At 61.3% G+C, this 20,725-nt stretch overlaps 1 protein-coding gene across 1 annotated transcript; it reads left to right on the top strand.

Moving 5' to 3' along the window:
- Positions 1–7,387: 7,387 nt before the first annotated feature.
- Positions 7,388–12,485, top strand: GDF7 (growth differentiation factor 7). Its single transcript, XM_045844608.1, has 2 exons — positions 7,388–7,781; positions 10,533–12,485. Exons 1-2 carry the CDS (start codon positions 7,388–7,390, stop codon positions 11,498–11,500), a joined length of 1,362 nt encoding a protein of 453 aa, XP_045700564.1. The 3' UTR covers positions 11,501–12,485.
- The last annotated feature ends 8,240 nt before the right edge of the window (positions 12,486–20,725 follow it).

The raw sequence follows: 20,725 nt of genomic DNA, 5'->3' as shown, positions 1-20,725 counted from the left end.
AGGCCAACTTGAGGTCACCGCAGGGTTGCAGACCTAGGAGTGTCCAGGTCAGCGACCCAATGGACAGTGGTTTGGAACATGTGACGCTGCAAGTGGGAAGGTGGCAGAGCTTCAGAACCCCCCAGACTGGAGAGAACAGTGCCGTGAGCTCAGGCGAGGGCCCAGGGCAGACAGACACAGGAGATGGGACTGACCAAGACCTGGAATCAAGGGAACGTGGGCAGGGGCGGTGGGCGGGAGTGAAGAACCTGCTACTCAGAAGTCTGGCCCCTCTGAGTGGCTGGATGGTGGTAGCATTCTCTGGGGGCAGGGCACCTGGAATAGGGACACGGCTTTGGTGGGGTGTTGAGTCCCGTTGTGGACAGGTGGTGTCCGAGGTGAGTGCATCTGTGACTCTGGCCCTCAGAAGGCAGGCCTGGGGTGGAGACCTTGGGGTGGGGCTCACTACTGGGCGTCCCCCCACCTCCCGCGCTGTGAGAGTCTGTGGAGGAGAGACAGCCCAGGAGGGTTAGGGAAGCACTTACATTTCAGGGGCAGCACAGGTTGCGGGGGGGGGCTGCAAAGAACAAGACCCCCACCGTGACTGGAGTTACCGGTGCCTTGCGGGTACAGGAGCCTCCCCTGGCCCCAGGGGTCCTAAGTGTGCACCCCAGGGGACTCGACACACCTGGTGCCTGCTGAGAATGCAAAGGTTCCCCCCGAAAATGACCCGCCCGGAGAGCAGTCCCGTTCCTGCCTCTGTGGACCCTGCGTGCCCCTGCGTGGCTCCAGTGGGTGGTTGCGCACAACGCATGGAATGTGGGGTCTGAATCTGATCTTCTCTGCCTCCTGCCCGACTCAGGGAGCCCCTTCTGCGGCTGAAGCTGCAGTAACACAAACCACATTGCGGAAGATCTCAAGTCCCCTCGCCCCCCCACCCCCCACTGACCTCCAGCGCCCTGGGGGGAAGGTGCAGGGCCTCAGTCTCCCCTGGCAGGTCGCTGGGCCTCAGGGGCAGCGCAGCCAGTTGGAGACAGCCCGGCACGCGGGGCGTCTGATCGGAGCTCTGGCCGCGCGCTGCACTGACAGTGCTCCTGCTTCAGAGACACTGTCTCTGTCCTCTGGAGTGACGCTTGGCACTCCTTTGGTGGAGCAGTCCCCGGGCTTTGTCACCTTCCGTGACACTGACCCCGTGGAGCAGTCCCCGCCTGCTGCACAGCCGCTCCTCGGGGGGGACTAGTCTGACGCTTCCCGGTTTGACGGTTTGACGCCGGTCAGGGTTCGGCAGGAGGGCTACGCTGGCGGTCGCGCCGGAGGGCACGCCAAGCCACGCCTCCCGTAGGAGCGAGGTTAAGTGGGATCAAATGATCCATTTGGTCAAGGTCAGTTCTGCTTTTACAGCTTTTTACATGCGTGTTGTAAGATTGGTATGTCGTTCCAATTGTGGGTGTTTCTCTTAGTGGGTCTTCCAATGAAATTACACTTAGAAAAGTGTTCCTTACCCCAGGCTAAATATTTACATGTTTCCTCCAAATACATTTTCTATAATCAATTATTTGATTTACTGGGAATTCATTGTGGTTTACGTCATAGGGTCAACTCTGGGGTCATAAATACTTAGCATCCACTGCCACTCACTGGTACACGTGTCCAACAATTCGCCCCTCCGGAACTGCCACCTTTATCATGTTCGACGTGTTTCCAAATATTGCTATTGGCTTCTGGACTTTCTGTTCTGTTGTCTTCATCTGTCAGTTCTGCTGAAGTGCCACACAGGAATTCAAGTATATCGGTACCTGATAAGCTCTCTCCAAGCTCTCTCCAAGGCAATTGATTGTTTTACAATGTAAAAATGTGGCTCTGTTTTTAGCGAAAGCAGAAAAAGAGAGAGGGATCCCCAAGGACATAAGAGGGCTGGGGTGCAGGGCCTGGGTGGAAAGACCATGACAGACACGCAGACACAGGGACAGTTGGACACACACCCACGGTGTGGCCTGGCCTGCAGTGGGCATGGCTGAGCCCGCTCCTCCGCTCCCTGCACGGTCCCCGCCTGTGTCTCAGCACCATGCATTCTGGGCACCCTTCTGTGCCACTCGCCAAGTCTCATTTGACCTTTTCCTCGGGGAAAAGCAACCCACGTGAGGGTGTATCATAATTTGTTGTGTCATTACCTTGTTAAATGCCATTCTGAGAATTTCCATGGTCACAGTGACCTCCATTTTTACAATCCCTGTGTATTTATCTTTTCTGGTGTGAGTATACCAATAGCGAATTCAATTTCTGCAAGAGAAACTGCTGAGTCAAAGGACTTCCTTCTTTAAACTGCTGATGCAGCTACATTGCTCTTGGAAAACCTCTGTGAACTTACATTCCTGCCAAGGATACACAGAACGGCCATTTGTCCATCCTCTGACCAATAATGCATTTTATCTTCTTCAGCTTTACTAACCTGAGAAGTAAAGAAAAATGGCATCTCACTTCTTTTTATTTGCAATGATTTGCTGGTGGCCTTTGGGATTCTGATTCTGTTGCCAATATTTTTCTGAATTCTTTCAGCTGTGTGCCCCCAGCAACCAGGACCAGCCTTTCAATTGGTGTTCCCCAATTCTTTATCCAATCCAGGAAGGAGTCTGGGGGGACAGAACCCAGCTGGGCAGTGCCCTAAGTCAGCACATTATTTAGAGGTGGATCAGCGACCTAGCAAAGAGGGGAGCACTTGGGGGTCCCATGGCTTCGGGCCGAGCCCCCTAGTTTTGTAGGGACCCTCATGCTTTGCAGAGCAGCCTCAGAGACCGCCTCTTACAGGAAAATCTCATGGACGCCTTTGCCATGTGGGCAGAAGAACGGGGCAGCCACCCCACCCAGTGACACCAGGTCTTCCGTGGTGCTCCTGGGACGCTACTGCCCATGCTCAGCTGTGTGAACCTTGAGACCTTTCGATCCAGTGTCTCCATTCTTCGGGGTGGGGGGTGGTGACTGCAAGGTCTCACGTCCCGGACTGGGGGGCACACAGCTGGCACCTTCTTCCCTGTCAGCCCCGACCTCCCAGGGGAAGGCAGTTTGGTCCCCTGTCCATTGTGCGTCTAGAATGGGGCTTCTGTCTGCCCAAGATTCCACATCACTGCACATTACTAGTTTTTATTCCAAAAGAGGGCTTTAAAAAAATATTATGAGTCGACAAAGGTCTCCAAGGAATTGTAATGGAAACATAATTCTAGAACATTCAGGCTACTGATCGTCACGATGGACATGCCAACGGAGGGGACATGCCTCAAAGACAGGGGCCATACAGAGGAGACCGGATGGGCAGGTTAGGTGAACTGGCTTTCCGACTGGTTAAACTGGGACTTACCCAAAAAACAATAAAGGCCACTATTGGTTGAGCCAGGCACTGTGGTAAGGACTGGGCTTATTTTAAAGAGTTTTCTGCACACCCTGTCAGGCAGGGATTTAAAGACCCGCTCTTTAAATTCCCATGGGGTCTTTGTAAATCCCAGCAGGCTGGAATTCAGCCACAACGTGATACAACTGTTACAACCAGTGACCAGCAGATGGCAGTGTCCGCCAGCCCGCTGCTTTTGTCCCAACCCGAAGGGCTGGGAGAGGTCCCCTGTGGAACTTCTGGGAAAGAAACCATCCCACTCCCTCGTTTGTCCCCGCCCCTCCCCGATGCAAAGGCCCAAAGCCACTGTGACGGGTCGTCCCAGTGGCCCGGAGCTGGGCTGCTGCCCACTGAGTGTGGATGCCAGAGCAGTTGCCCAGGGTAACCTGGGGCAGGGCAGCCCTGGGTTGAGCTTGGGAAATTCCTCGCAGCCCAAGGAAGCCCAGCCTGAGCACCAGGCGGGACGTCGAGAACCAGAGCCCGGCTGGAATTTTCCCACACCTGCGGCCCAAGCGGGCCATCCGGGCCTTGCTGGGGGAGGTGTTTGCAGCACCTCTTTGGTAGGGTGGAGATCAGCACCACCAGATGTAGTAGTGGGGGCCAGCAGGCAGCTGTCTCTGCAGGTGTGGTCCCCAGTTCCCCTTTCCTCCCAGGGACCTCCCAGGGACACCATCCTCAGGACAGAGCCCCAGGCTAACTCTCTGTCCAGCTTTGAGTTGCAAAGGCCAGGGGCCACGGTGGGCCAGGCGGCGGGCAGCCTCCTGGCTGGGTCCCTAGCAGTGGCCCCGCGCCCACACGTCCTCCACCTCTCACAGGGGAACCCTCCGTGGACATTTGACTGCCAGCCTCACTGTGCATTTGTGATCTAACGCCAGGAAGGGCCGAGGGACTTGCAGCCCAAGGTTAGAGGCAGGATTTGAATTTGGGTCTCTTGACTCTCAGGAGCACCAACCAGTCACAGTCGGGGGGCATCTGCTCTATGTTCCAAAATAGTGTCTTTCTGCAGGGACCCAGCACCCCCCCCAAGAGTGGGCAGGGCAGAGGCAGAGCCCTCATTATGCCTCACCTCCAGGGTGCCCAGGGGAGAGCTGGGGCAAGACCTGGAGATCAAAAGCACAGGACCACAGAGAGGACCACTCACCCCAGGTGGCTGTGATGCCAAGTAACAGGGCTCTGATCAATTCCCCTCCCTGGAGACGTGGTTTCCTCCTATGGACAAAGTGCAGGCCACCTCTAAGGGACCTCTGTGTGCTCATGCCATCAGACACAGAGGTGTCTGGACGCAGCAGGAGGTGCCCGCTGGAAGCTGAGCAGGCTGCCCCTACAGCTGGCGGTGCAGGTCACTGCAAGGTAGCTAGCAGAATCCACGACTAACTTCCTCAGTGGCACTGATGCACCACGCCAGACGCATGTTCCCAGGTGGCCTGTGAACTGCCGCCGCAAAGTCGCCTGGGAGAGATGGTTGGCTCCCATGGTTCTGGTATAAAGGACATCATCACAATCAGAGCTCCCATGGGGAGGCCGCCCGGGGTAGGGAGCTCCCTGTCTCTCTCTGCAAGTCTGCAAGGGCTGCCGGGAAGGTAATTTGCTCTAGTTCAGGCACGGCAAGGAAAGGTGACCTACGTAGTAACCTAACACATTCTTTCTGACCCTGGAATTCTGTGACCGAAGATCAAAAGCTCTGAGACAGCGAACAGCTTTTGGAAGGGATGGATGAACAGCAAACTGTTCTCCGAGGTAAGGACCCTGGGTGAGAATGCAAGGACCACCCTTCCCCACCCCAGTCGAGAAACGCCCCCCTTCAGGCTGCTCTCCCAGTCCTCCGTCCCACCCCCCTCTTGGAGCGGAAATCCCCCTCCTGTCTCTGAGACAGTTGGAGGCTGGGATTCCGGACATTGGGGGTGGTCATTGGACTGAGCCAGAAAAAAGTGAGGATGCCGGTACCCAGCTTCCTCCCAGCCTCCTCTGAACTTCCTGCACCTGCCTCTGGGCCTCATCCTCAGCTGCCCAGTGACCCCTGGGGTGACACCCAGGCCAGAGGAATTTCCCTCCAAAATGCGCTCAGCAGCGCCTAGGGCACAGCTCTCAGGTGCCCCTCCTACCTGGCCCACCTACCAATGGCTCGCGGCAGTACTCCCCTCCCCGCCCGCCTCCGGGGAGGAAGCCCCATTCTGAACTTTGATGAGCCTCACCGGGGACTGGTGACTTTGAGGCAGGCTTGTGGCGCAGCCTGGTCGCCTGCAAGACAGGCCCCTGGTGCCCAGACCTTCCCAAGTTAATCTTGGGCCTTTCTTCTCCGCCCATCCGATCGGCCTGGGGGCTATGAAGAGTGCCCCCCTCACCAGGCCTCTCCTCCCGTTCCCACTCTCGCTCCCTGCTCGCCCGGAGCGTCCCTGTTTCCAAGTGGCCCTGTTGGCCCCGGCCACGGCAGGGTGAGGAGTTCGCTCAGGAGGAAGCAGCCCCCTGCGGCGAAACTCGGGAGCCTGGGCCGGAGTTGCCGGGAGTTTCCGCCGGGCTGCATGTCCTGCGAGGGTCAGAGCGTGGTGCACCCCGGTGAGAGGCGGCTTTGGATTCTGTGATATCACGTTGATGCTGATCGCCCACTCGAAGTGACCGTGACGCACCAACCCCGTCTAGATTTTGAGTTCAGTGGCAAATGCAGTTTTAGAGAAAAAGGACGCGCATGCCCTGCTCCGGGGGTCTGCTCAGCTCAGCCCCTCCGTGTGCCTAACAGCGCGTGTCTTTCTGCTGGACCTTCCCGCACTCGGGAGACACCCCGGCTGCTGGTGGAGCTGAGCCAGCACCCGCCTACGACCAGGCTTGCCTGCCTCTGCCCCTCAGATGCGGCCTGCCCCTGACCCTTGTGTCGGGAACCTGCCCCTGGCGGCTCCGGACACAAGCGCTCCGCTGCCGCCCGCGAGAGTGCGCTCCGGGGCGCGCCCTCCACAGACACCCGCTCCACGAGATAACCGCGGAGGGGGAAAGAAGTACGGGGCTCCCACCCCGCCCCTGGCTCTTCGCTGCCCGCCCTCCGGGCTTCAATATACCCGGTAGCCCGTGTCCGTTCGCCTGACCCCTAGCAGGCTGGCAGAAGGTCATCACTGTCACCAGAGGAACTGCGGGCGCCGCTCCCGCGCGGGTGTCTTCTCTTCTCGCCCCGGGGCTGCCTTGTAATTCCTGGGCTTCTTCACGATCTGGGCTTTTGCTTAGGCGCACGTTCCGCGCCCAAACCTTTGCTCTCCGAGTGTCGGTCCACGTTCATCTGTCTTTCCGGCCTGCCCTTGCCTGCACGTCCAGTCGCTCCCTCTCTTCCCTACGTGTCTGTCCCCTTCCTTGCTCCGGCAGCCCGCTCCGCTCTTTGGGGGCTCTGGCAGAGGGTGGGGAACAGTCCAACAGGTTATCAAAAACGTGGCGGCACTGTGCGCCCTGTGGCCGCTCACGGCGCCGTGGCCACCAGCTCGCAGCACCGACGCGCGGGGCCGAGCCTTTCCGCGGCCCCACCTCTGCCGCCTCCGGCACTAGCGGAATGGGAGCGGGGAGGGGCGGGTGCTGCTCTGCAGGGAGCGGGGAAGAAGCTGGGCGGGCGGCGGGTAGGCGAGGTTCCCCGGAGTCTCTCAACCTGGAGGGCGCGTTTGGCTCGGGCACAGCGTGGGCGGAGGGGGGGCCGCCGCGAGGCCGTGGGGCGGGGAGGCGGGGCCTGGTTCCGTGCGGGAGCCGCCGGCGGGTATCGCTCGCCGGTCCAGAGCAGGGGTGCAGCCGTCCGGCGCGCGGGTGGGGGAAGCGCCTGCCCCGACTCCGCGTCGGGCGGGTGTAGGGGGCGCGGCGCTGCCGCGCAAGCGTTCGGCAGGGGGCGCTGCTCCGGGCGTCGGGCGGGGGTGGCGTGGGGTGGGGTGGGAGAGGCGGGGGGGCCGCCGCTCGCTGCACACGCTTCCCCCATTATTAAACACTATGTTCAAAAGGCGCCGGGGGACTTCCCGGAGCCACGGAGCCCGCGTCGCCCGCCCGCCCGCCCGGCCCACGGAGCCCATGGACCTGAGCGCGGCCGCCGCGCTGTGCCTGTGGCTTCTGAGCGCCTGCCGCCCCCGCGACGGGCTCGAAGCAGCCGCGGTGCTGCGGGCAGCGGGGGCAGGGCCGGCCGGGAGTCCGGGGGGCGGCGGCGGCGGCGGCGGGAGGACCCTGGCCGCGGCGGCGGGCGCCTCTGCCGTCCCAGCCGCCGCGGCTCCCGGGGCCCGCGCTTCGCGCCGCGCCACCGGCTCCGGCTTCAGGAACGGATCGGTGGTGCCGCACCAGTTCATGATGTCGCTTTACCGAAGCCTGGCCGGGAGGGCTCCGGCCGGAGCAGCCGCCGCCTCCACCTCGGGCTCTGGCCGCCACGGCCGCGCGGACACCATCACCGGCTTCGCAGACCAGGCGACCCAAGGTACCCCCGCCTCCACCGCGCCCGCCCATCCTGTCCGGCCCCGGGCGGAGGCCGCCGCCGGAGCCGTGCCCCTGCTCCGCTCCATTCGCGGTGCGGCCCCCGTCTCAGCCTCAGGTGTTGAAGGAAGCTTCGCCGAGGCCCACGCATCCGAACCTACTGCTCGTGGACAGTGGCGAGAGCTGCGGCAGGTCGCGGGGCCCGGCCCCGGAGGGCTGAGCCGGTCCCTCTGCCGGGTGGCCCTGGCCCTGCCGCCGGCGGGTGCCCTCGAGGGGGCAGGCTGAGTCGGAGACCCGGAGAAGCGAGAGGAGGGGGGACCTGGCCGAGAGAGACCGAGTGGTGGTAGCGGCGGTGGCTGCTTCGTCGCGGCCATCGCGGCAACTCGCAGTCTCCGGGGCTGGGGGGCGGGGGGGGGCGGTGTTGTACAAACTGGAGGTAACTCGGGGGCACGCGAGACAGAGGCAGGCATCAGACTAAAGCAGATGGCCCCAGAGAGGCCGGCTAGCAGCACCAGGTACGAAGAGGGTCCTCTTCAGCAGGCTGCGTTAGGGCGCAGGTGTGCCGCTGCGGTGCCCGCGCGGGCCCCGGGGCCAGCGGAGGTCGGGGGCTCGGGCACGTGGGGCGGAGAGGAGAGCGAGCCACCGCGCCCCAGGGCAGGCCTCTCGGGGACCAAGCGCCCCACCTCGCGCGGGGCCAGCCCCTCCAAAGGTAGGACGGGGGGGCGAGGCCGTGCAGACTGCGGTGTCATCTGGATTTTATTAATCTCTATTGATGTCATTAAAGCAGACAGATAGGGGAGATTTAAGTAATTTCGGCCTTAATTCTAAACAGCCAGAGGCCCAGCGCGGAAGGGAGGAGAGAAAGGAAGCCGAGTGGGGATGGGAAGTTGGCGTTGCTGCAGACGGGCTCTGCTGGGGTGCAGTCACCAAAATCACCTCCCGCTCCGACACACACACAGTGCCCGCCAGCAGACCACTCTGCTTCGGGTGCAGGGACACCCCCGGACCCATGGCCCTCCAGTCCGCTGGGAACTTCTGAGCGTCCTTCTAGGCTCCCTGGGCTGGATGCTCCCGGGAAGCCTGAGGCCCGGCATCCAGGCCCGGAAAGCCCCAGCCCCAGTGCTGCCGCGTGGCTGCCCGGTTACGGGAGAGCCCGGGTGTGCAGGGCCCTGGGCGGGCGGAGGCGCCAGGTGCTCTTCTTTGGCCATGTCAGGCCTACCCGAGCCTCAGCCAGAGCTAAGTCCTTTCCTCGGGCGCCAGCTTGGCTGGCATGGCTGGTAAGGCTGTCTGTCCTTCCTTGGGGGGGGGTGCAGCAGCAGCACCCCGAAGCAGGAAGGGGCTGCACAGCACACTTAGAGAGCTCCGGCAAGCAACCCCCTGGGGGGGGGGAAGCAGTGTGGTGTACGTGCGTGGCGGGAGGAGCGTTTGCCCGTTGCCTGCCCTGCCTCGTTCTCCATCCCGAGCCTCACCTGGGAGCGGGGCTGCCTGAGGCTCCCAGAGGCCACCCGCGGCACCCAGACTTGGGACCTCGGGAGCCCCGGGCCTGGCGTCCCCCGTGGTGAGCAGCTCTCTGCGGGGGGGGGGGGGGGCAGTGCGCACAGTCTCTGTGTTTGGGGCAAAACGAAACCATATGACCCTCTTCAAAGAGAGCTCCTTATCTGCCGTTTGGTGGAATTTCAACTCTTTCTTTCCCCCCTGGGCCCCCAAAGAAAAAAAGTGCCCAGGACCAAAAATAAAACCCAAAAGCCCCAGATAAGTCATAGCGGAGGGAAAGAATAAGTCAGCGAAGGGACTGGTGGGTCCTGGAGGTGAGACCTAATTCGGCCCACTGTCCTCCCCCCGCAAGGCAGTCTCGCTGCCCCAAACCCTTCTCAGAAGGTCCCTTGCACTCCTTGGCCACCTTTTGCCCTCTGTCAGAAGTCCAGGGAACACGGGGAGAAGGTGATTGTGGAGTTCCCAATCCCGACCAGCAGCGCTTACAGCTCTGAGACTTGGGGATGAGCTGCGCCCCTGTCTGGGTCTCAATTCCCCTTGGGCAAAGCAAGGAAGCTGGGCTTACGAGGGGCGCACGAGAGGGTCTCTGGACCCCTGAGGGCGAGTCCCCTTCTGCACGAACGGCAGGGCCCCAGCCTGCATGGGCTGGCTGGAACGTTCAGAGTGAAGGAGCAGAGTTTTTGGGGACAAGAATATTTCGTTTTGTACATCTGGGACTCGGCGGCTCTCCTGGGGGCACAGCAAGGCAATAATGAGCAGTCCCGGTATGCCTCGGGACCGCGGTAAAACTGTTGGCCTGGACTCCGGGCCTTGGAGAGGGCGCACGACTTCCGAAGCGCCTACGGGCGTCCTGGTCTGCGACCAGTCGAAAGTCTGGCCTCCAACACAGTTCCCGCACATCAGTGGCTCCCGGGCAGGCAGCGGAACTGCAGTGGCCTTAAGTCCCAGACGGCTGCGGGGGTGCGCTCCTGCTCCCGCACCTCTGCAGTAAGTGTGTGTGCGCGTGTTGTAGCGGTGGAGGGACTTTTGACTCCATGGACCAAAGCCCGGTCCCAATGTTTGGGGCGAAGGCTTCCTTCCCGCTGGACCAGAATGGCAGCTGTTCGGCTGGGGCGGAGACGTGGGGGCAGGCGCCTGCTGAGGCAGGCCTTAGTCTTGCAGCCCGGTTGGGCCGTTTGCAGTTCGGAAGCCTCGCGACCAGGACTGCGGATTTCGTTTTCATTTGGCTCTTTCTCTCTGTGTCTCTGCTCGCCCTCTGCAGACGAATCGGCAGCGGAGACCGGCCAGAGCTTCCTATTCGACGTGTCCAGCCTCTCCGATGCCGACGAGGTGCTAGGCGCAGAGCTGCGCGTGCTGCGCCGCGCGTCCTCGGAGCCCGAACCTGGCAGCGCGGTTCCTCCCCCGCTGCTGCTGTTGTCCACGTGCCCCGATGCCGCCCGCGCGCAGAGCCTGCTGCACTCTCGGTCCGCCGAGCCTCTCAACGGGGCGCGCTGGGAGGTGTTCGACGTGGCGGACGCCGTCCGGCGCCACCGACGGGAGCCGCGCGCCACCCGCATGTTCTGCTTGCTGCTGCGCGCAGTGGCGGGCCCCGCGCGGAGGCCGCTGGCACTGAGGTGGCTGGGCTTCGGCTCTCGGGGCGGCGGCGGCGGCGCAGAGACGGAGGATCGCGCGCTGCTGGTCGTCTCCTCCCGAACGCAGAGGAAGGAGAGCCTGTTCCGGGAGATCCGCGCCCAGGCCCGCGCGCTCGGGGCTGCGCTGGCCGCGGAGCAGCCGCCCGATCCCGGACCCAACACCGGGGCCCCGACTGCTGTCATCGGCGGTCGCAGAAGGCGGCGGACCGCGCTGGCCGGGGCTCGGGCCTCGCAGGGCGGCAGCGGCGGCGGCGCAGGCCGGGGCCACGGGCGCAGGGCCGGGAGCCGCTGCAGCCGCAAGCCGCTGCACGTGGACTTTAAGGAGCTGGGCTGGGACGACTGGATCATCGCCCCGCTGGACTATCAGGCCTACCACTGCGAGGGCGTGTGCGACTTCCCGCTGCGCTCGCACCTCGAGCCCACCAACCACGCCATCATCCAGACGCTGCTCAACTCCATGGCGCCCGAGGCGGCGCCCGCCTCCTGCTGCGTGCCCGCGCGCCTCAGCCCCATCAGCATCCTCTACATCGACGCTGCCAACAACGTGGTCTACAAGCAGTACGAGGACATGGTGGTGGAGGCGTGCGGCTGCAGGTAGCGAGCGTGCGGGGCCAGGGAGGGGCAGCCGCGCCGAGGACCCTCTGCTGAACAGCAGCTGCGGGCCAGGCCTGTCACCGAGCGTGGGGGCAGGTCAGACTCTGGCCCCGCGCCCGTGTGGAGGAGAGAGAGCGCACGCTCGCACTCACACCTACTCTCACACCCACACACTCGTTCGCCCATGCACACATTTACCGTGACTGCACCCAAAGCCCCGGGTAGAGACGACCTGACGCCACGGAATGTCACCGCCGTGCGCCCTCTGCAGACAGACGGCCGTTGCGCCCACTGCCTCCTTTAGGGGGGGACGATGGTGTTTGTGTTCATGTGAAAATAGCAGACACTACATCCTGTAGGAACAGGGCAGGGCGCTGCGGGCTCCAGAAAGGGTGAACTAAAGGGGCACTTGCTTACGTTTCATCTCAGCCCTTTATGTTTCTGAGTGTGGGGCACGGGGGCTGGGGGGCTGCGTTCTGGGCGTTGCATCCGCGGACGGACAGGCGGGGGCCTTTGCGCAAGGTTTGCGGCGCCGGGAGGCCATTCGTTCCGGGAAGGAGCCGCTGCAAAGGCCTCATCTGTTTTCTTTGACTTTAAACACGGACCGAGCCCCTCAGTTTTGGAAGGGTTTGTCTGAGAGAGCACCTTGTGGAGCCTCCCAGATCTCTGCGAAGGTCAGCACCGTTCTTTAAAAAAAAAAAAATCATTTCTTATTGGGAATGATCTAGGAAGCAGAAAAAAATATTTTCCTTTGAGAGGGGGAGTGAAATTGGGAAGGGGTTTTAACCCACAAGGCCGGTCTGACATGAAGCTGGGGTGGGTGCACCTGCCAGGTTCTGCCAAGCCCCTTGGCTGGGGTCCCTCAGGACGAAGCGAGTGCGGAGTCTGGAGCGGGAAAGCTATGGCTCTTCCTGGAGACCTGCCGGACGTTTTCCTAGGCAGCTGCCAGGGAGGCTCCTAGGGCTGGAAAGAGGCAGCGGGGCGTCCTGGGCGGCTGGCCCCTGAGGAGGACGCAGGCGCTGCGCTCCGCTCCGCTCGCTGCGGGCGGGGCACAGCGCCTCCCAGGGCTCAGAGCGCCGGAGCGCCGCGGCTCAGAGCGCGCGGACCAGAGCTTGTGCTTAGCTGGCGGGTCTGGGGCGGCTTTTACCCGCGGTCGCTGCGCTGCTGCTGCTGTAGTGTTTGGCAGTGTGACCGTGACAGGAGATGGAGCCACACAGAAGTGGCTTCGTGAGCTTTCACCTCCCCAAAACCCAGCGGTTCCGAGCAGGAGGAAGGTGCCCCCCCACCCCTCCTTTCTCTGTCCAGGGCACCTGCGAGGTAGCTCCGGTGGCCCCTTCGGAAGGTCTGGGCCTTGGTGTCGGGGCCCAGAGGTGGAAGTCTATCTTCCAGGCCCTGGATTTTGGCCCCAAAGGGGCTTGTTGATGGTAGGCAATCCGTCTGTCCATGTGAAAGGGAGCTCACACCGCCACGGCCTTCGTAGTTTTATCTGGTTCGTTTCTGCCCGGGAGTCCTTTGTGGCCTGTGGAAGCGGTTGGGCGAGGGGAGGGAAATGAGCTGGGGGCCCTGCAGGGGGCCCTGCGGGGGGGGGGAGGGGCTCAGAGGGCACCTTGGGAAGCCCTGCATCCCTGCAGAGCGCTCCTGTCGGAGGCTGTGCTGGGTGCTCCCCTACAGGGTCCCTGAGGGTCATTCCTTCTACCCTCCTTGTCCCGGACACTGAGGTCCAGGGCCAGTTAAACACATTTTAATTGCCAGTGATTACATTCTGGTGGGGGGGGGGGAGGGGAGAGAGAGACAGAGACAGAGAGATGGAGAGATGAAAGGTTTAGATGCAGCTAATTTATTTAAGGGCCCCACCTGAGTCTTTGTTATCCTGTAACATTCCCCTAAAGGAAAAGAAAACACATTTATAATGGGAATTTATATGCTGTGGCTACGTGGGTAGCTATAAATAACCAGAAGACGCAACAGTCTCTTCAGGTTAAAACCAAAAAACTGCCCAAGTGGGTGCTACATTGCACCTCCATCCAGTCCGTGTCACGGCCTGGGCTGAGACGGCCTGGTTACGCTGCTGGGTTTTGCCAGAGAAGCTGCACTCTTTCTCTAAACTCTGATTTTAATACTGATTGTTGAGTGCTTGCTCTGGTATCCATCACAGGGAAGAATAAAAGGGGCAACAGTAGAAGTTTTAGAAAGAAGGTAATGAGAAACTATAGCTAAATATTATTTTGAAGAAATCCTAGGGTATTTACTATCTCTGGACAAAAGCAAACATTTTTTTATACTTTTTTAGGGACTAGAAAAAAAATTGAGCGTGGGAGAAAAATGTTGTGATTTAGCCTGAGCTTCTTATGGCAAGAAAAAAAAAAATCTCCATTTTCTTCATTTCCTCTTGCTGACCTCCTTCTACCAAGTGGTGTAGGAATAGGCCTCTTCTGGCACCCTGAGTCCAGGCTGCACCCAGGGCAGGGCTGGGGGAGGGTCCTAGGCCAGGGACAGTTCTATCCAAGGCCCCCAGGCCTTCAGGGTGTCCTCTGCTTTCCAAACAGAAGGAGTGCCTCCTGGGTTTCTGCTGGAGCTGCCGCCTGGAACCAGACCTGCGCGGTCCCATCCCACCTCTGCTCAGCCCTCTGACATCTCTGAGTTAAACGTAGATGGAGAGAGAGGGTGTTTCGCTCTGTGGAAATGACAGCAGGAGGGCCGCCCCATGTGGGGGCGGACAGGTTCCGGCTGCTGAGACACGGTGGGGCTAGACTAGCGCCCACAAGGTGTGGAGGAGGGATTCCACCAGCGTGTTTGGCAGTGCCCTGGACTGTCTGTGTGTCTGTCTGCCTTCTAGGCAAGGAGTGGGGCCGAGTCAGCCAGCTGGGAGCTCCAGGCCCACGGGTGGGAGAGCTGGCTGCTGGCAAGTGGAGTAAAAGGTGTTAGGGCTGTTAGTGAAGGCACCCTGCGCCCCTTCCCCCGAGTATTCCTCCTGAAGTAAATCAGAGGCTGTCATTTCGTGGGGGAGAACCGCGCATTTCAACCACTCCTCCTGTTGGAGAGGAAGGTTGGGCATCCCAGGCTGGGGAGCACAGGGCAGGCCAGCTGGGGTCCCAGGGGGGCTGGGGCTGTACCTGACAAACACCAGGATGGCCTGGTCACTGCTGCTGGAAGCCAGACCCCGATATTAAGGCAGGGTCCCACACTGGCAGGCAGCCATGTCCCTCGATGCCCAAAAGCTTTCCAAGTGTGAGTGGACTGGGTTCTCCCAGAGGGTGGCGGGCTTTGTCCCCTTAGCTCGGGCTTGAGCTGTGCCCCTTGATCACGCACACGCTGCCCTTCCCTCCACTGTCCTGGCATTTTATGGCTGCAGCGGCACGGGAAGGAGCAGAGGTGCGGACCGTGTGACGGAGGAGCTGAGCCCCCCAAACCCAGTGCAGGGATGTCTCCCAGGGCAGCCTTGGGAGGTGTCGGCAGGAGCGGGAGCCTTGCTCTCGGTGCCGAGGGTGCTGACCACCCTGTGGGGGTGGTGGGGGAAGAGTTCAAGCCCTACCCACCATTGACCCTGTCCGACGCTGCGTTCACGCTCAGAGAAGAAAACAGCTAGTTTTCTAGCTGCAGTCTGTCTGATTTCCTTCTTAAAGTAGGGAGACCACGGACTTCTTCCCCAGAGCGGCTCAAGCACAGAAACAGTCCGACTCTCCCAGTGCTTGAATCTAGTCTCCAGACACGGAGGTCGGGGGACAGAGAGCACCACAGCTGTGTCTGGGCCCCTCAAGTTGTTGAGGGCCCTGCCGGCTCCCGTGAGACCGTGTGAGTGGGGTTACAGAGCCTCCCCAGGCCGGAAAGCGGGGCCCTTTCGGTGGGGCGCCAGGTGGGCCTGGGGTGGGGGCTGGAGGCTGTGGGGCGCAGCAGACTGTCGGAGGGGGGGAAGGGCCCGCAGTGGCTTCTCAGAGAGGGTCTGGGGTGGGAAGGGAGGAGAGTCAGTGGGCAAGTACACCCAGCAGTTGGAACATGTCGGGAGGGAGTGAGAAGTAACCAGATCCCCCCGAGGGGTGTCTGAGTGGCACTCCAGCCCCAGCCCACGGTGGGCTTCTGCGTGCCCAGGAGTGACCTGCCCTGTGTGGCCACCTGCCCGCCTCCCAGCTGAGAGGTCACTTCTCGCCCCGAAGCCTCAGCCTGGTCCCAGGGCCCCAGGATCCTGCCTTGTCCAGAGGCTCACTCACAGGGTCAGAGGCAGAGCAGCAGCTGTGACCGCTCCTGGACGAGGCCCCCTCCTGATCCCCGTGCCAGGGCCACCTCGCACAAGTGTCACAGCTCTTTCATGTGTGTGTGTCCCTTATACTCTCAGCCTCTGTCGGTGCTTGGTGGGTGCTGCTTTGATTTCCACCTGGGGCAAGGCAGGTGCCGGCGTGGCCAGGCCCCGAGGGTGGGGCTCAGCTCTGCAAAGCCAGACCTTCGCCGTGTCTCCAGTGGGGGGCACTGTCAGCCCAGCTCCAGTGCCCCGTGCTCACACAGTGATGGGTAGAGCCACCTCGGGCCGGGACTGTCCTGGGAACAGGTCCTGGGAGGGCTCCCTGCTCCGGCTGGTGCCTCTGTGCGGCAGCAGAGGAGAGAACAGTCTGTGCCTTCCTGGCAGCCCAGGCAGGGACCTGGGGCTCTCCCAAAGGGTGGACTGCTCCCCCAGGTCCCCAGCAGGTCTCCATCCCCTGCTCAGCCACCTCATTGCCATGGCTATGTCCGGTCTAGCTTGCGGGGGAGGGAGCCAGGGGGAGGCGCCGGGAGAGCTCCTCTTTCTCTTCTTTCAGATGGCCTGGACATGGGGGCAGAGGTTAGCATTAAGAAACACTAGAAGGGGGACGTGGAAACGATGCTATTTCTACTTTCTCAGACAGCTGGGCCTTTTGCACCTGGAGCCTTCCGGCCACTCGGGCTGGAGCAGGCTTTCCCCCTGGTGCTGGGCTCTCACCGGGGGCCGGAGTGTGGAACTGCACAAAGCATGTCCCTTGCAAGGAGGCTGCAGGCGAGAGGAGCCTGTTCTCGCCAGGAGGGCCACACTTTCCGTCCCTGGAGAGCCACTTGCGTGGATGTGGCTATGGGGAGAGGCTTGGGAGTTAGTTGGCTTCCATCGTCCGGGGCAGGGGAGGGGGCTGAGGGCTTCACACCTGCCGTGGGGGCTGCATTCGTTCAGGGTTCGGGGATGTCTTCTGCTCCCGATGTTCATGCGCCAGCATCTCCATGGTCACAGGTGCAGGTGCTGGGCCTGCAGCGGGCCTGGGACTCGGCCCTGGGATCTCCCGGCCAGCAAAGGTATGGGCTGGCGCCTCATGGCAGCAGGAGCCACAGTCACAGCAGAGCAACCCGGGACATAGCAGTCGGAGGGGCGAGGTCCCCGAAAAGGAGTTTGCGTTTCAGGTCACGCTTGTATTCAAAAGTACACAGTCAGTGGGCGATGGTTGACTCCCCCATCGTGTAGGCCTCCCGGGGCAGCCCTGCTCGCCCCTCGCCGCATCTGTGCAGGCGGGAGAAAGCATTGCTTTTTCTCACGTGCACCCCTCCCATGGTGAGAGGGCCTCGGGGTCCGTGGCCACTCCCGAGGGCGGTGAGTCTGCGGTCAGGTGAGTCTGCTGGCAGGACAGCTCAGAGCGCTGGGGTCTGCAGCACAGCGGGTGCTTTTTTTTTTGTCTGACAAGCTTTCTTCTGCAGCAACTTTGATGATTTTTTCCTAATGGGATGTGAAATAAATTGTCTAGAAAAGCAAGGAAAAGCTTCTGACAGCTGAACCCCCAGCTCCTCTAGGCTGGGCTGTAGAGACCTGCGTGGAGGTGGCCAGCCGTTCACTTTTGCCTTTCTCTTCTCGCCCCCCCTCTGAGTGACTGGCGAACAGGCGGTGGTGAGGCCGCGGCTGCAGGCCTGGCTGGGCAGGAGGTGGGCGGGGGGCTGTCTTCTGTGCAGAGTCACCTCTGAGCGGCTCCAGCTGGCCAGCGCTGGCAGCCACCACGCCCCACTGCTCCATCTAGCCAAGGGGGTGGGGTGCCCGCTCTGGGCCCAGACCCCACTCGGACACTTGACGGCCGGAATCTAGAACCTCCCCAGAACCTTGCAGGGCTGAGGTGTTCTCCTGGCCGGCGAAGCCCGGACGCCCTGCAAGGCTTGTTCGTGCGAGTCCTGCGGGACTGGAGGGAGGCACACTGCTCCCCAGCGCACGGGTTCGCCTCCCCGGAGGGCGCCCCCAGGACCGCAAGCCGGGAAGCGCAGCATGCAGGCCAGCGAGCTGGGGGTTTGGGGAAACTGCACACGGTCTGTGCCTGTTGTGCGCGTCACCTTACCACCGAGCCTGGCTTCCCTCCGACCCACCCCACACACAGCCTGGGCTTTCCGGAGGGGCGAGTGAGTCCGGGAGGCAGGGACAAGGTGGGGCGAAGGGCCCTCCTCGTCTGCCTGCTCCTCTCCGGGGCACTGAAGGCTGCCGGGGGCAGAAGGAGACACACGTGTGCCCGTTTCCTGTGTGGCTCCGGGCAGCGACGGCGTGGCTGGAAGCGAGCAGGCTGCTTGAGGAAGGGGCGTGCCCACGGACAGGGCTTGCTTCTTTGCAGCTGAAACACAGTTCTGGGTCAGGCCCTGCCGGAGCCCAGGCACGGTGGGCAGTGCAGCGTTCTGTGGAGACAATGGCAGCCCCGTTCTGGGAGAAGGCCAGCTTGGGGTGAGAACGTCTTTCCTGGCTGGGAGATACTCAGGCGTCCTGAGCGAGGAGCAGAGACTCTGGGAAGGGCAGTTTCTCCAGCATTCTCCCCCTCGGACCTATCACAGGTGGAACACCAGCGTCCTCGGGGTGGTCGTTTTTCTTGCATTTTACTCTACACTGCGGTGCGAACAACTCTTTCGTTTTCTGTGACAGAGAATCGCACTTGTGTCACTTGAGGCCTTTGGCTGGAGCATTTCACCCCGAATGAAAAGTCAGTGTGTTTTTTACAAGGACTAAGGTGCTGACTGCGGCCTGCGCTGCAGCAGGTGACACCAGGGGATGCTGAGGTTTTCAATTTTTTTTTCTAACAAGTATGTAAAGAAGCAGCCCTTCTCCCCGGGAAGGTCTGTTTGCGCCGGTCCTGGGTGGGCAGCAGCGCCTGACAGGCCAGGCGCCCCGCCCCTTAACAAGCCCGTGCGCTGGACTCCACAACGGTGATCTCCAGGAGACGGATGGCAACGGTGTCCCAGCTCAGCACCCTGCCCATTCCCTTCGCCGCTATCGACACGGTCAAGTGTTTGGGGGTGGTCAGCAGTCCCTTTCCTTCTGCAATGACGCTTGCTGTTTTTCAGCTTGGCTCGGGAGTAAGAAGCAGGAAGGGGGTGCTTTGTAAACCCTCAGTGGACCCAAGCTGAAATCTCCTCTGGGGGCAGTCCTCCAGAACTGCTGTGGCCAGAGCGGAGCTGCAAGGCTTGGGGGCTGGAGAAGGGGTTGTCTGTCTCCCCGCTCCCCAGCCTGGCCCTCCGGGCAGCAGGAGCTGACGTTGTGAATGCTGCCCGAGCCCGGGGCCCGCTGGCAGGGTGCGCCTCCAGGGCAGGTACAAAGCCACTGTGTATATGTATTCTCCAGTTTAAATAGATTGTACATATGCACATGTAAATGAACTGTAAAACGGCAGTCTCCACTTTTCTGACAATTGCATAGCAGTATATATTTGTTACACATGCTCGTATACTCTTCCTTAACCATTTGGACGTTGTGTACAGATAAGTCGATTAAATATTTTATTGATACAACGCCTCCTGACCGGTCTTTGGAGAACGACTTCTGACGTGTGATTCCGTGTTAGACCTGCTCATCTTCCTCAACACTGAGAACAGTCGTCAGCCATGTAGGTGTTAGGAATGACTGCATTAAAATGGGGTGCCTGGGGGCCCTGGGCCCATTCACGGGTCTTCCCGCTGATCATCCCCCCGCCCCCTTGAAACACACCTCAGGCTCCGATGTGGAGATGACCCCCAGGAGGGGGGCCTCAGGCACGGGGCTTGTGACTCACGGGCACAGACAGGACCCTGTGTGCAGGCCCACACTGCATGCCCTCGCCACGGCGTGGGAGGGCGGATGAGTCAGCTCAGGTTCAGGGGAGCAGGGGCCAAAATGCAGTGGAAAACATTTTCTCTCTGGAAAATGAGCACTGTCCTTCGCAGTGAGCGAGTGTGGCCTCTGCCAGCAGCCGGGGTGGGGGGCATTTCTGTGTCCATGCCTCTCCTGCGCGGTGGGGACCTCTCTCCGTGCGGAAGCGTGAGCCCGGGCGCAGGCAGCCAGATCAGGACTCGGAATCCCAGACACAGGGCCAGCGGTGGCAACGAGGGCAGAGTTTGGGGGAAGCCAGCAAAACCCCAGCCCAGGCTGCACAGGGCCCTTCTGCTCAGGACTCTGGGGGACGGGGGCCGAGGCCTGCGCTCAGTGACGGGAACTTGGACCCCCCCAGACCTCCCCCACACGGCGCAGAGGACCCACCGCACGGCTTTCTCCCGCCCTGCGGCTCTCACAGCGACCTTCTCCTGCAGAGGAAGGAGAGAGCTGTTTCACCCGCTTCTTCTGTGTTTCCGGGGGAGCAGCAGCGACGGAGCAGCCGTGCTGGGGTGATGACAGGGACTTGCCCTCACGCTGACTTGTCACCAGGAGTGGCTCCGGTGGGGTAGGGGTCGGGCCAGTGTCACCCAGCACCCGGCGGAGGGTGGCGGCACCACCGTGTCCTCTGTGCGCCAACGTTCCCCGGGGGTGTTAATGCCGGTCCCTGCGGCCACATGGCTTTCTCTGGAGAGAAGCTCAGCAGAGTCTACTCCCCGAACTTCGTCACTACTGATTAAAGGAGCTTCTTTCTTTGGAATAAAATTTAAGTTCACCTTTTTTTAAAAATATTTTATTTGTTTATTTTTAGAGAGGGAAGGGAGGGAGATAGAGAGAGAGAGAGAGAAACATCAATGTGCGGTTGCTGGGGGTTATGGCCTGCAACCCAGGCAGGTACCCTGGCTGGGAATCGAACCTGCGACACTTTGGTTCGCAGCCCGCACTCAATCCACTGAGCTAGGGCTTTAAGCCAGGGCTTTAAGTTCACCTTTAACCAACTCATTCGGTAGGGACAATACATGTGTAAGCTTTAGGAGCCTACAATAGAAAAGTGGAGTCCTGTCCTGCTTTGAGTATCCTCGTCCTTGGTCAGGTCTTCCTTTTCTTGTCTTTCAGTCTGTCCTTGACCTACCCTGGCGTGCCGTGGTCAGA

Source organism: Phyllostomus hastatus, unplaced genomic scaffold, assembly GCF_019186645.2.
Source record: "Phyllostomus hastatus isolate PE091 unplaced genomic scaffold, TTU_PhHast_1.1 phas_contig_402, whole genome shotgun sequence".
NCBI lineage: Eukaryota > Metazoa > Chordata > Mammalia > Chiroptera > Phyllostomidae > Phyllostomus > Phyllostomus hastatus.
Note: the sequence above shows the minus strand (reverse complement) of the source record. Positions and strands in the feature narration are given on the sequence as shown.

Coding starts and splice junctions, on each gene's coding strand:
- GDF7 (XM_045844608.1), top strand. CDS start 7,388: ATGGACCTGAGCGCGGCCGCCGCGCTGTGCCTGTGGCTTCTGAGCGCC. Junction 7,782..10,532: donor CGCAGACCAGGCGACCCAAG/GTACCCCCGCCT, acceptor CGCCCTCTGCAG/ACGAATCGGCAGCGGAGACC.